The following is a 14,426-nucleotide window of genomic DNA, read 5'->3' as shown; positions in this document are numbered from 1 at the left end:
CCTCATTGTATTTAATGAAGGGAAAAAGTGGCAATCTACTATTAATGAACTTGGAATGTAAAAAAGAAAAAAAAAAGAAAGGGGAAAAAAATGCCTCCCGTTGCTGAAAACTGCATAAAACTGCTTGTACAAGGAAAGCTTTGGCTGGAGCCCATCCAGAATCTAATGAAAGATCCATACAGGGACAGAGCGGGAGGGAAGAGTTAGTGAAATGCAGATTGTTTTAATAGAATACACACAGTCTCTTCCAGCTGCACTATCAGATTCATCAAGGCCTGACCTTGATGGAGGGCTGTTGTTGTTTCAGAGGGGCCTGTGTTTAGGGTTCATGCAAAGTTTATGATGCAGGGACTGTATGTACTGTATGTACTGTCCATCGACTGCTCTCCAGGGAAAACTTAATGGAAGGAACTCCACGGAGTGAAGAGTGAAGCAGAGTTGCCATCACCTGATTATTTGCCGCTATAATATTACATCAAGAAAGAGCACATGCAGGGAAATATAAGAGGACAATTTAATATTGAAGACAATTAAATGTGCGATATTGCCTCCCAGATGCAAAATAAAAGAGAATCCTATGACGAAGCAAATGCTTCTGAAGCATCCAACGAAGATTGAATTGGAATTGAAAACCTCTTTATTTAGCCGAGCTAGTGAGCATGAAAAACAAACAGCACGTTAGGCGACCGTGCGCCATCATACCTTTCACTCAGTATCTCATAAAACCTGGAACAAAGGCCTTATGTGTTCAAGGCAGTGGTCCTTTAAACGATGGCCCACTTTTCCTCCCTGCCGCCACGCAAACATTCCTGACTGACATTCAATCAGGGAAATTTGAACCGAAGCAAGATGGTCTTTTATTAGTACCGCCCTGTTTGCTCGACTGGTCAGCTCCAATATGCGGCGCGGTTTGAGTGGCGTACTGTAAAGATGATGGGTTCACTCTCTGATAAGGGTGAATGAGGGGTAAACTGCTATTCTGCAGAAAGGAACCATCAGACCTCATCATGTCGCTCCTGGAGAGCCGTGTCACGGGCTCTTCAGAAACCAAGTGACAGAGCGGCGCAGGGCTGCTCCCCTCCTTCCTCGCAATCGAGGGAGAAAATACAGCGGAGCCGAAGCCGGCCTCGCTTCTGCTCCGCCAACTGGAACTTTATCAGTCGGGAGGGAAAAGATCATCTATAATCTGGCAAATATACAGCGAGGCTTTTAAGCCTCTTCACTTGTAACGTTATCCTACACACTCGCCCAACTGTTTATATTTACCTTTGGCTGCGAGCAAAAGAGGACGAATGGGAGACAGTGGTGCCCCGTACGGTATATTTTTAACTGTTTATATTAAGCGCCACATTACAGCAGCCAGTGATTTAAAGTATTGACTCAAAATGCAACAGAATATATATCCTCACTTATCTCCAGTGGCATCGAGCCAGGCAGATAGGTGTGGATTTAGAAAAATCTGTTTCTGAGAACTCAATGCTAAAGATTTTCTCGTGTTTTAACTCACACTTTAGCAGCGATGGAAGATCTCTTTTGGGAAAAATTTCAAGTTTGGACTGAGTTTGACTTCCAGAAGAAAATGTTCCTAAAGTGCTTCGTACAGCAGTTATAGTATTATATTATTGTGCTGTAAGCACTGTTTTTTTTCTGACAGTGGTTCATGTACGATAATAAAATGTATTCACCTATTTATTAGGTGTATATTGCAGTAATTATGTGCCTTTTGTTTGGCACGGATACGAACAGTACTCCAAATTCACTGTACGTACTGTGACTTTGCAATAACTATAAAAATCTATTTTATTACTGTAATTAAGTAATACTTGTACTTTTTACGAGTATTTTTAAAGGATGTTACATCACCTAATCTGCGGAGCTGACACACGTCACTGCTGAGTGACTACAGGCTTGGAGATTGTTTTGTTTCCCCTTATTCCATAAAAGTCGGAACGCTGTTAGCCACAGTGCTTAAGACATCTGTGGAAGATATTCGGCACCGATCAAGAACAGCTGGATTTTAATATTAAGGGGAACTGTCAACAAGTCAGTATGAAAATGTTTCAGAGGTGCAGGTGTAAAGATGAGCAAAGGATCGCCCTTCAGCAACAACTTTAATCTAGAAATTCTGAAAAGTGCTCTTCAGTGCAACATTGTGAGCACTTAATAATAAGATCAGTAGACGATTACAGGTAAAGGCAAAAAGTGAAATCTAGACGCTGGTAATTTTCTTTTCTTTTTTCTTTTCTTAATTCAGATTTATCTTTCTTATTAAGTGCAATTTATCTTTACAAATTGTTCTTGATTTTTAGTTGCACTTGATGTTTTATTTTTAAAAACGATGTTTTATTGTTTGTGTAGGATGTGCTTTAGATTCAATTGAATACCTACTAAATACATAAATTTTAGTTTAAAAGTAACTAATACTCCAGTAATTTAAAAATTAGAACTACTTCATAAAAATTCTTGCAATAGAGGACAATTTAATCAGTATTACAGAAATTGTATTTGAGTACAAGTTTTCCGTCTGTGATTATTATGGCTGCATGATGATGTAAATATGTCAATGCTACATTTGATCTAATCTTAACTGCTTCATATAGTTTAGACCTTTATAAACTCCCAGCAGTCATTCAAAGTTGCATGGAAGCACTTGGTTAGCTGACAAAACCTGGTAAATAAAGTAAAACTACCTGCAAATCTAAATCCTACCTGTGTGCTGCAGGGTAGTAATAAATACTGTGTTTACTCTGGTATTTAATTGTGTTCTATATGCCTAGAAAACATACACACTCTGCTATTGTGCTGCGAGTCTCGTAAACAAAACCAAAAAGCCTAGACAGGAATGGCGCATGTATAATTGTGTCTCCTGGTGCTGTTTGGGGACCCTTTGGTGAGATGCAACACCCAGGCAAGGCAAATGCATGTGATGTGGCGGCTGTGGCGCGTTCAAAGTGATGACTTAGGTGCTGGAGTGCAGATTGCAATGCTCTCCCACCGCTCACTTCCAATTAGGCGGCGGGCCGAGTGATGCGTCTCGGAGCAGAAGCTTCTAGTAGGCATCAAAAGCAGCGGCGTCGCTCAGTGACATCACGGGGGGAGAAACGGGGCATCCTGGAGTTAGAACTGGCAATCTGATGCGGCTCGGTGAATAGTGATTAGCATCTGTGCAACATGCGAGGACAAAGACTACGGGGAAAAAAATCTCCACACTCATCTATGAAAATACCCTGAAAGTAAACATGCTCTAAAGCTGGGTTCGCGTGTGTGTGTGTGTGTGTGTGTGTGTGTGTGTGTGTGTGTGTGTGTGTGTGTGTGTGTGTGTGTGTGTGTGTGTGTGTGTGTGTGTGTGTGTGTGTGTGTGTGTGTGTGTGTGTGTGTGTGTGTGTGTGTGTGTGTGTTTATTACTGTGTTGACTGTGCATTGCAAAGTTCTCTGTGTTTTTAGTTAACAGAATGTTGGTTGTGAAAACATTTTTGATTAATTGCCATAATTATTGTGATCATTTTTGCCCAAATGAACAGCCAGATGGCAGGATATGGTGTCATATTTGCGATCCTATCATATTAATCTGGCTCTGGGTCCATCTGAGCACATTGTGCCATTTGTTGTGTTCACAATCTGTCCACAAGTTGTCCGTGTCTTTTTCTTTTTTCTTTTTTTTTTCCTTTTTCTTTTTTTTTTTTTCTTTTTGGGGAACTGTGAGTTTTTATTTGATTATATTAGACTATTAAATATTAAAGTTGAGGGTGTATGAAAGCAAGGCATTTATCTGCATGAATAACTTGTGTTTAGTGAAGTACGTAATGCGCTTTAAGTAACATCTCCTTCATGCATACAAAAATTAACGAGTGTTTCCGTCTCATGGTTTTGTAGCTGAAGCCTCACATGGATCCAACAAAACCACTTTGTGAAGGTTCACGGCTGCTTTTGAAAGCACTTGCGCATTATCTAATCTATATTTTGTACGTTTTATTTGCTGCAGAATGTGAACCGCAGTGCTGGTGTTAGCCATTTTGCAGCCGAATACAACGTGACGCGGACTCTGTTGCAGTCTGCCCGCACAGTTTTCAAGCGCATCGTTGGACTCGTTTAAAACAAAAGTGCTGAAAGGAAATAATGGGTCAGATGGGATCTAACGACAGATTCCTATTTAAAAGCAAGTCAGAAACTATTTCAATCTGTGATATCAATTAACCTCCAGACAAATTTTGTCAAAGCGAGCAGTCTAAGTGCGATTGTTCTCTCTTTGCTCTGCAGTGTCCTTGGGCTCGGGGAGACTGTTTCCTGACAGGGAACAATGAAGAGAGAGGTGTTTACAGATCTTTACAGATGGCTCCGGGGCTCAGAATTAGGTCTCCACCATTTCTCATGTGATTCGGTTCAGAATTAACTTCAGATGTGTCATCAAGACTATCATCAGGATGTCTGACAATGTATCCGTTTGATCTTGACGTGCGCTTCTCAGCGAGTTAGTCAGATATCACTGTCAAATTTTAAAGCTTGTGGCGCGTGTGTGTTTGTGTGTGTGTGTGTGTGTCTCATTCTAATGATAGCTCACTGAAGACATCGCGTCGTGGTGACTTTCTTTTACAAACACACCATCCTGTTCTCAACTTCACAACTTTGTTTGGAATTATGTTTTTGTACAGCGAGTACTTTTTGACTGACGTTTCACACCTATTTATAACAACAGATGAGCGTGGTGACTAAGTGTTTCTAAATGCACAGGCACAATTAACTGGGTACATTGCTTACATGTGAGTGGACCCAGAAAGGAGAAACAGATACACAGCACTACATTTACCCAGACAGCTGAAAGATTGTTCAGTGATCCTGACCTGCGTTGTTAGCGTGTGTTCTGCCTATCTGGCAGGCCTTTTTTTTTTTTTTCCTTCCTTCCTTCCTCTTTCTTTCTCTCTTGCTCTCTGTCTCTCTCTCACTCTCTTTTTTTTTTTTTTTTTTCTTTCTTCACATGGCATAAATCCGGGAGATGAAAATGTCATGGAGCAGGTTCATTTTGCAAAGAGGTTTTGATTGCCATGCGCGTGTAATTGATTGTTCCAAGGACAGGGGGAAATCTAGAAATGTCATAACAGTCCTGCTTAGGTTGGTCCCACCGCTAGGCAATCAATGAGAAGTAAAAAGAGATATTGATTTGCGAGCAGCAAAAACTGTAGCTTGAGACAACCAGAGAGCACTGGGGAAAGTGGCACGGACGTGCAGACCTGTCACTGGCACCTATGAATTACCCAATCTTCTCTCAAGATAGTGTTACCTCGGATACTCACAAAGTCCTGCGACGGGTATTTCAGCTGTCCATTAGCTAAGCTCTTCAGGCTGCTAACTCTCTGCGGCTTGTCAGATTAATGAAGGAAATGTTGACCTTCCAGGGGATAAATGTTGATGTTCTCACTATTACAAAAGTTTCTACTGGCATGTTAATATAAGTAACAGAATGCCCTTCTGCTGCCGTCACAAGCGTCTGTAAAATTGATTGACAGGTTCTGAATAGACTCACTTAGTCAGTGGGAGGGGAGGGATTGTGCTCCATGAAGATATTAAAGCTTAAAGTTGACTCATAAATATATTGTCACGTAAGCCTTTAGCACCAATCCATTTGGACAGCATGGTGCCATGAAGGTAGCAGTAAATATAATCTACTATTTTTCTATGCAGTTAGCTGGTTTCTCTTGATGTTAGGGGGGGAGAGGGAGAAAAAAAAGTGCTTTTGGCTCGGGAGCAGGCTGCTGCTTCTGTAAATCCAGGCCTCGCTATGCCAAGAGTCTGTTCTAACGGATAAAGGTTATAAACACTTCAACCGCTTGATTTATGATGGACACCTCAGGTTTTTTGACCTTTGCATATCTCTGTCTGAAGATATAAATTTGTAGTGACACAGATTGGAGGCTTTACAGCACTTTATGACATGCTAAATCTCAGGCAAGGCATGCCAACCTCTTGTTTTGTAGGGCTAGTTAGGCTGGGAGTTGCCTCGCTCGTGCTGAGAGGCAACATGCTTGTGGCAAAACTTTTGGGATTTTTTCATATTAAGGACTGAACAAGCATTCGTAGTTAGATTTTGTTTTTTCAAGACGAAGAACGTTTGTAAAGAAAGGATATGCCATCGTTTATTCTGGATTCTTGACATAATGGATCTTTTTTGGAGGTGCACTGTTGTGTTTTCTCCCCATTCAACCCCCGTCTTGTTTTGAAGAGTAATGCACCTTGGCATGGCCGCAGCACTGTGGTGGATCAGGAACTGGCAAAGCACAGTTACAAATGGTGCGGGAAGCGGAGTGAGACATGCGGGTATCTTGGAGTGATCCTTTCTAGAAGGTTAATTGGTGCCTCTGGATGTCTGCTACTTAGGGCATCTGATAGAAAGCCATAGAACAGCGGGAAGGGCAGCTGTTAATCTCTGTCAATTCCACCCTCAAATACTAAGATAAGGAAAGACATTCACATTAAAATTGATATAACAGCATGTGAGTATAGTAGTTTTACTGGAAAATGGGCCGATCCTTTCTTGGACTGAATGCTATTTATTGGCGATTTTTAAGGCGCATAAAATATGCAGGACCCAGCCTTTTCCTGAAATGATGGTGTGTCCCAGGAATGAGAAATTTATGCTCAACCACCACTGGACTGGAAAAATGCTCACCTCCCCACTTTGGCGTGCATTCGTACCAGCCTCTCAGTTTTTAGTGACGACTTTGAGGAGAAAGGACATCAACTGGGAGCTTGTCATGGTGTTCTCCTTCACTGTGAATACTATATATAAGACTATAAATAAAACATACCTCTGTGCTCTTGACAACTCTCTCCCTTAGCATCAAGGGTGTTTTGGAGGCCATCACTGATCTCGGCTGGCCAATCAAAACATCTCTCTTGCGGTGGATCAAGGTCACAGCGCATTGGGGTTCTCCGGTGTGTGTGTGCGTGTGTGTGTGTGTGTGTGTGTGTGTGTGTGTGTGTGTGTGTGTGTGTGTGTGTGTGTGTGTGTGTGTGTGTGTGTGTGTGTGTGTGTATCGACTCTTGTTCACCAGGCCCCATTCTGCATGTTTGTTTTGAAAGTCCGAATCCCATCTCCATCTTCATCCATTAGCTGGCAAGCAGTTCATCTCCAGGGTTTCTCTTGAGGCACTTGTGAAATATTGATAAAAAAAAAAATATATATATATATATATAAAAAAAAAGTCTTATTTTCAGGAGGCGAAAAAGATGAAGACGTTCTATGGGCTGCCCAGTGTGGGACTCCTGAGTGCTCGGCTTCAGCCATCCCCTCATGGAGTGCCCTCTATTCAGAAGAGAAATATTAACCACATGAAATGCATAAGTGCCTGGACAGGGCTGTTATGTCCTATTCATATTTAACTCGGAGCACATCTGCCACGTCTCTCCCAAAATGCACATTTTTCCGGCATGACTATGAAGCGGAAAATATCTCAGATGTGTGACAACTCTGACAAACTGCATTTATTGCAGGATCTCTTCAAAAGATATGCAAACGCAGGCTGTGATATTGTTGACATGGGTTACCGGGCGGGTTCGATTTAAAATAATCTGCAATTGTTATTGTCGGAAAGTTTTTTTATTTAATTTTTTTCTCTTTATCTTCTGGATCTTTATTTTTATTACACCGAGCAGAGCCAGCTGCCACATGGAAATGTCCTCCGTGCTGAGTCAGAGTTTCCACTAATTGGATGATGGGAAATGTGTCAATTAGAAATACTGTTGTTTAATTATCTGTTAATTGAAGCAATAATGTTTGTGCTCTATGAGTTGAGCGAACGAACAGGTGAATAATGAAAGAAGTAATTGCTGTTTATGAGACTGTCAAGGAAAATATAATGACGTGACAGATTGCCAGTAATCTTTTGAAATTTTGTATAATTGTCTAGTTTTAACACTCATATTCCACTCTGTCACTCCACAAGTGAGATCCACACGGAGACCAACATCCACATTTGCGAGATATTTTTGCATTTCTTTGTCAACAAAACAACTCCCTGTCGCTGAATTCGGGAATAGTGAAGCTTTGTAATGGCAGATAAACGTTGTCTGACTGAACAAACTGCTTCAGTCGAACCTTTTAATGTATTTCTGGATCAATGCGGGACATTAGAATATCTGAGTTTATGTTAAGCCATTTCTCACGTGTAGCTTGAGGGAGGCCGAGATGCTGTTCAGAACAGAGGGCTTACATTTTCATTGGAGTTTTGAGGCATCCATAATCACTATGGAATAGGTCATTTGCAATAACACTTAACAGGCCCCAGAAGAATCAATTTCCTTTTGTCACTCAGTGGCCAATGATTGTTGTAAACATCTCAACTTGAGGCCAGGAAAACCTTGGACACAGCACTAAGTCAATGGCCTGTCGTGAATCAAATGGTGCCGTTACACCAGCAGCAGTCTGTTAGTAGGAACATTATGTCCACCTTTACCCTCCAGCCTCCCGAGGCACAAAGCAGCCGCTGCTGTGTTGACTCAAGTGGCTTTTACTTGATGCTGTAATGATTGCCTGAATTAGAATATTGTAATTCATACAATAAAGTAACTAAACTGTTGTCAGAGATTGTGTTTGATTGATTTTTCTCCTTTTCTCTGTCTTTTGTAGTATACATGCCGGACGAAGATAATCCTCTTCAGGACCCGATCCCCGAAGAAGACGGAGAGAACGACACTCAAACTGAGGAGGAGTGCTCGGAGAAGACCAGCCCCAAAGTGTCCGAGGAAAGAGAGCTAGACAACAAGAGCACGAACACATATAGCAACCAGAACTCTCCCATCAGTGTCTTTTCCAATCAAGAGGCAGAGTTAGAGTCACGGCTTAGCGACAGCAGTGACAGACTCTCAGACTTCAAAACCTCGTCGCCACCTGAGAGCCAGCGGGATGAAGAAAGTCGTACCTCCAAACACAAAGAGGAGACGGGCGGCAGCTTGGAGAAAATGCGGGCGGCCTATGCAAACTTTCTCTCCGACTCCTACTGGACGGGGATAGGAATGGACTTGAAAGTGGGCAAAAACACCAGCAAAGCCAACTGCGACAGCACCAACGGAAGCACCAAGAGTGAGTTCGACTGGCACCAGGACGCGCTCTCCAAGACCTTGCAGCAGACACTCACCCCAAAGCCTGCATCCAAACCCAACCTCTTCAGCTCCGTCCACCTGTACCGGCAAACCACCAAGCCCTGCGGCTCCGTGTTCACGGGGGCCAGCCGGTTTCGCTGTAAGGACTGCAGTGCTGCTTACGACACGCTTGTGGAGCTGACGGTCCACATGAACAAGAGCGGACACTACCAAGACAACAACCACGGCAAACAGAGCAACTCCTCTGCCTCGTCCTCCAAATCGAGAAAACGAAATCTGCAAGACATGGAGGGGAAAGAGGACGCACAAAAAGTTTTGAAATGTATGTTCTGTGGTCATTCGTTCGATTCACTCCAGGATTTGAGTGTCCACATGATTAAGACTAAGCATTACCAAAAAGTGCCTTTGAAAGAGCCAATTCCAGTGATCACCCCGAAATTATTGCCACCATCAAAGAAACGGGCCTTCGAAACGACAAGACCCTGCTCGCCTGATTCCACCACGGGTGTGGCCGGCTACACGGAGGCTCAGCGGGCCGCCACCATTTCCAATGCCAACAATAATCGCTACGGCTATCAGAACGGAGCCAGCTACACCTGGCAGTTTGAGACGTGCAAGTCTCAGATCCTCAAGTGCATGGAGTGTGGGAGCTCCCACGACACCCTGCAGCAGCTCACAACACATATGATGGTCACTGGTCACTTCATAAAAGTCACTAACTCAGCCTCTAAAAAGGGTAAGCAGCTCACACTCGACCCCCTGGCCATAGAGAAGATCCAGGGTTTAGCCGACCCTGCCGCCAGTGACACTGAGGCGGACAAAGTGTCTCCAAAAAATCCTTCCCCTGGGTGCGGTGAGAAGGATGGCCAGGGGGAAGGCACATCAGACAAAATGGAAGAAACTGAAACTAATGATGACAAGCAAGAGAGTGAGGATCAAAAGGCAGGCAATGGGGCTTTTAAGTACCCTTATCTCCGCGAGGAGGATCTGGAACAGGACTCAGGTGGAGGAGGGGACATTCTGAAATCTTTAGCCAACACTGTGGCCTCTGCCATCAATAAAGCTCAAACAGGGACACCGAGCTGGAGTGCCTACCCGAGCATTCATGCTGCCTATCAGCTTTCTGGCATCATCAAAAGTGCCCCTCTCGCAGCATCTCCCCCTGCTCAGCTAAAGCAAACATTTAACCACAAGCTGAGACCGATAGCCCCAAAGGGGAAGTTATACCACAGTGCTGTGGGAGCCGAGGCTCCCCAGGGACAGCATCAAAATGTGGACATCAAAAAAGAAAAGGTTGGCATTAGCGATGGTAAAGAAAGTCAGAATATTAAGTTTGATCTGGTGGAGAATGATGACAGCGATTGTCAGGACGATTCCTCTTCGTCTTCAAAGCTTGATGCAGACTGTTTGAATGAAGGGAGTGAAGCCATCAAAGAGAAGTTGAGCCCAGATTTCTCTGACAGAGGCAAGACACCGAGCCCCACTGCCAGCAATGGACGCAGCGCTACTTCAGAGCCTCTCAGTGACACTCCGGATATACTTGGCATAAACCCTCTTAGTGCGCTGCAGTCAGTTCTGAACAATCATCTGGGCAAAGCAAATAAGCCCAACAACTCAAGAGCAGATAAACTATCTGCTCACAAGCAGTCTATTTTTGCCGACATCAACCGGAGCAACGACAAACCCGCTGTAATGCTCGGGAGTCCTGTTAGAAATAGGCCAAATAACACTTTTCTCTTTGTTAACGAGGACCAGCCGATAGACCTGACGAAGTCCAAGCACAGCAAGTCCAGCGCCTTGCTCGTGCAGCCCTCCACGCCGATGCCACAGAAATACGCTCTTTCTGACATTGCCGACATGGTTAAAGTTCTTCCAAAAGCCACCACACCAAAACCCTCCATCCCGTCAAGAATTCCGACAATGAAACTGGAATCGGACGTCCGACGCTTTGAGGACGTGTCCGCCGAGGTTTACTCCGTCCACAAGCGCAAAGGCAGACAGTCAAACTGGAATCCTCGCCACCTCCTCATCCTGCAGGCTCAGTTTGCTTCCAGCCTCTTCCAGACCTCGGAGGGAAAGTACTTGCTCTCCGACCTCGGCCCTCAGGAACGGATGCACATCTCCAAGTTCACCGGCTTGTCGATGACCACCATCAGCCACTGGTTAGCAAATGTGAAATACCAACTGCGGAAAACGGGAGGGACCAAATTTCTGAAGAACATGGACACGGGCCACCCAGTCTTTTACTGCAATGACTGCGCTTCCCAGTTTAGGTCGCCGGCATCGTTCATTTCCCATCTGGAGACCCATCTCGGGTTCCAAATCAAAGACATGTGTAAAATGCCGGTAGAGCACCAGACGAAGGTGGAGGAGCCAGAACTGTCGAAGGCCCTCAGCGTCAGAGCCACAGAGCCTCTAGTCGTGGAGGAGGACATTGACTCCAAGTTCAAATGTAAGCTCTGCTGTCGGACATTTGCAAGTAATCACGCAGTCAAACTCCATTTGAGTAAAACACACAGCAAATCCCCCGACAACCATTCACAATACGTGGAAATGGACAAGGAGTAGGTTTTTTTTTTATTATTATTATTGTCACCCCCCCCCCTTTTTTTTTTTTTTTCCTTTTTGATACACGGGTCAAATATTACAACCATTTCTCAATTAGCATTGTGTAGTGTGCATCATTATGACGTTTAAAAAAAAATAAAAAATAAAAAAAATCATGGAGTACAGCGAAGACACACTGGTTAGAAATTGTGTAAGGAAACACTAAGAGATACTTTTGCACCCTGCTCAAATGCATCACCAGTAATGAAATGTATTACTGCTTGAAAACAACATTATTGCTGATGTTTGCATGCGATAGCCCTGGCTATGACTACTATTTATTTGTATGATATGTCAAGTTTCAATTGTATTTCAAAAGGCAAAATAATGAACGGACTGTACTTTACAACCTCTGTGATCCAGTGCACCTGCACACGTGTGTGCAGCTGTGTGGAACAGGTAGCCCAACACACCACAACACACATGCAGACCACCTGTACAGTGTATTGCAATGTAAAAAAAAAAAAAAAAAAAAAAACGAAAAAAATAAATAATGTTTTGTGTCGCAATGATAGAAGAGGGGGGGGAAAAAGCACTTTAATAAATGTTTAATCACCAGTTTAGACTTGGATTCTGTACATGGTTCAAAAATAATTAGACAGTTTGGAAACGAGGAGATTTCACGTGTAAATATATTTTAGACGAAGAAGAAGAAGAAAAAAAGAACAGTGCGTTACATGCAACAAGGACAACAGCAAGACAGATGATTCCTGTGATACATGCACCTTTTTTTACTTATTCAAATAAAGAGTTAACATTTGATAATGGCTTACTTTTTTTTTTCTTCTTTTTTTTCCCCCCTGGTGTCGTATTGTCCTCATTACACGTACGATCATATGACGCAATGATTTGGGGATGAGCCCACTTCCTGCAGCACGTTTCAAAACTCTTCGAAATTCCCGTGTAACATAAACTAAAGCTGGTTGTCGAGTGCACTCGGAGGCGGGCAACTTTTATGACTCTGATGCCGAAAGCATTAAGTCGTCACTACCAGATTGCAGAATTGTGATTTATTTGAGAATTATAGCTCCATATTTAATGAATTTGAACTTACTGTTTTTCTGTAAACGATGTTTTCAACATCAAAATGCACGCATTCGACAGTGTAAACCTTGAAATGCATTTATTTATTTATTCAGTAATTACAACTGATATCTGATCTCAGTGTAGTTGACATGACATATTTTCACCCTTGAAAATAAAACACAATGATTTTCTTTGGGTTAGTTTTTCTTTTTAACAATAGCATAAAAATATAACCCCCAAAAATGAAGAAAAATACTCAGTTGCCACTTTCATATATAGATGCTGTCATACATGTCGAGAGACAGTTTCGGGTGCTTCTATAATTGAAAAGTCAATTGTCTTGTCACTGAGTCAAACACTTAAAAAGTCTTTTTTAAGTTTTATTTATGACAAAATGGTCTATGGTTGAAAAGAAAAATGTTACAGTTCTGATCTTAAAAAATATTCCAATTTGTTGAAATACTTTATTTTTGACAAAAACTTGAAAATAACAATACATATGACGCCACGGTGCTAGGAATATTTCAGTTTTTATGGAAATGTCACTGTTGAAATGAATTATTAAAATAATGAATTAACCAATAATACTGCAAATACAGGTGCATCCCAAAATATTGCAGTATTTCTATCAAAGTAAGATATCAAATGTAAAGTCAGAAGCATTTTTAATCAATTTAATTTACCAATACATGATGAAAAAATTGAAAAACACCTGATCTTATAGAATATAATATTTTGAAACACTGTATAACTAAACGATTAAAAAAAACTTAAATGCAGTTTTGACAGCATGCAATATTGTAATATTTAGACTTTAATGTTGGACATTTGTGAAACAAATCAAATAAGACTAAATATTTAACTTTGTGTAATAAAGGAAAATAGAATTACTAGAAAAAAATGTATATTTTCCACTGTATTGTCTTTTTTAGATGCCATTGAAATCATGTAGGTTTGTATACATTTCAAGAGAAGTTGGACGTTAAGTTGAACTAAATAAATAACATTTTTGTGCCAATCAATCAGGTCTTTACTTGAGGAAAAATTGTCTCGTAATATGCTCTAGATTTCTGGATTTCATTGCGCAGTTTTCAAAGAAAAATCCAAGGTAATGTTCAGACTTATGAATAAAGAATTAGTCTTATATGCTATATTGGAATTTGCAGTGTCTTGAGCAGAGCCTGTATTAGACGAAGGACAACCCCCTCAGCCCCCAATGAACACACACACGCACACACACACACACACACACACACACACACACACACACACACACACACACACACACACACACACACACACTGTACTGCACGCAGCATTCTCTTCCCACCTTATGACTTTTAGATACACTTCAAAGATATATCTTCTTGTCAGACTTTATTGCTTTCCTGCGAAACGCTGCTGCTGTTGCTGCAAGATGGTATCATAACAATTAAACATATTTCCTCCAGCTCTATTATTTCAAGGCTATTAAAAATAATTGCCTCCTAAATTCATAAACATTTTATGCAATTCATCTCTTTTCAAGCAATCAAGTCCTCAATTACCTCCACCCATCAAATCCCCTATTTTATAACAGGCGACTGACATTTGATGGTAAATGGGAAAAAAGCACATGGGCACTGTGGTGATTTGAATGCTGTGACACCAACTTGCCCCCTATTGTTGGAAATGAGCAGGCAATCACGTTGTTCATCAGA

The 14,426-nt window shown here is 42.0% G+C and overlaps 1 protein-coding gene across 2 annotated transcripts in view; it reads left to right on the top strand.

Annotated features, from left to right (window-relative positions):
* tshz2 (teashirt zinc finger homeobox 2) overlaps positions 1 to 12,150 on the top strand; it is a 46,892-nt gene extending 34,742 nt beyond the window's left edge. For both annotated transcript variants that reach the window (XM_080468508.1, XM_080468507.1), the window contains one exon: positions 8,621 to 12,150. In XM_080468508.1, coding sequence (XP_080324634.1) covers positions 8,621 to 11,661 — 3,041 coding nt within the window. In that variant the 3' untranslated portion in view covers positions 11,662 to 12,150. The remainder of the gene's footprint in view (positions 1 to 8,620) is intronic.
* Positions 12,151 to 14,426: the final 2,276 nt, after the last annotated feature.

This window comes from Lipophrys pholis (genome assembly GCF_963383615.2).
Source record: "Lipophrys pholis genome assembly, chromosome: 8".
In the NCBI taxonomy this organism is placed as follows: domain Eukaryota; kingdom Metazoa; phylum Chordata; class Actinopteri; order Blenniiformes; family Blenniidae; genus Lipophrys; species Lipophrys pholis.
Note: the sequence above shows the minus strand (reverse complement) of the source record. Positions and strands in the feature narration are given on the sequence as shown.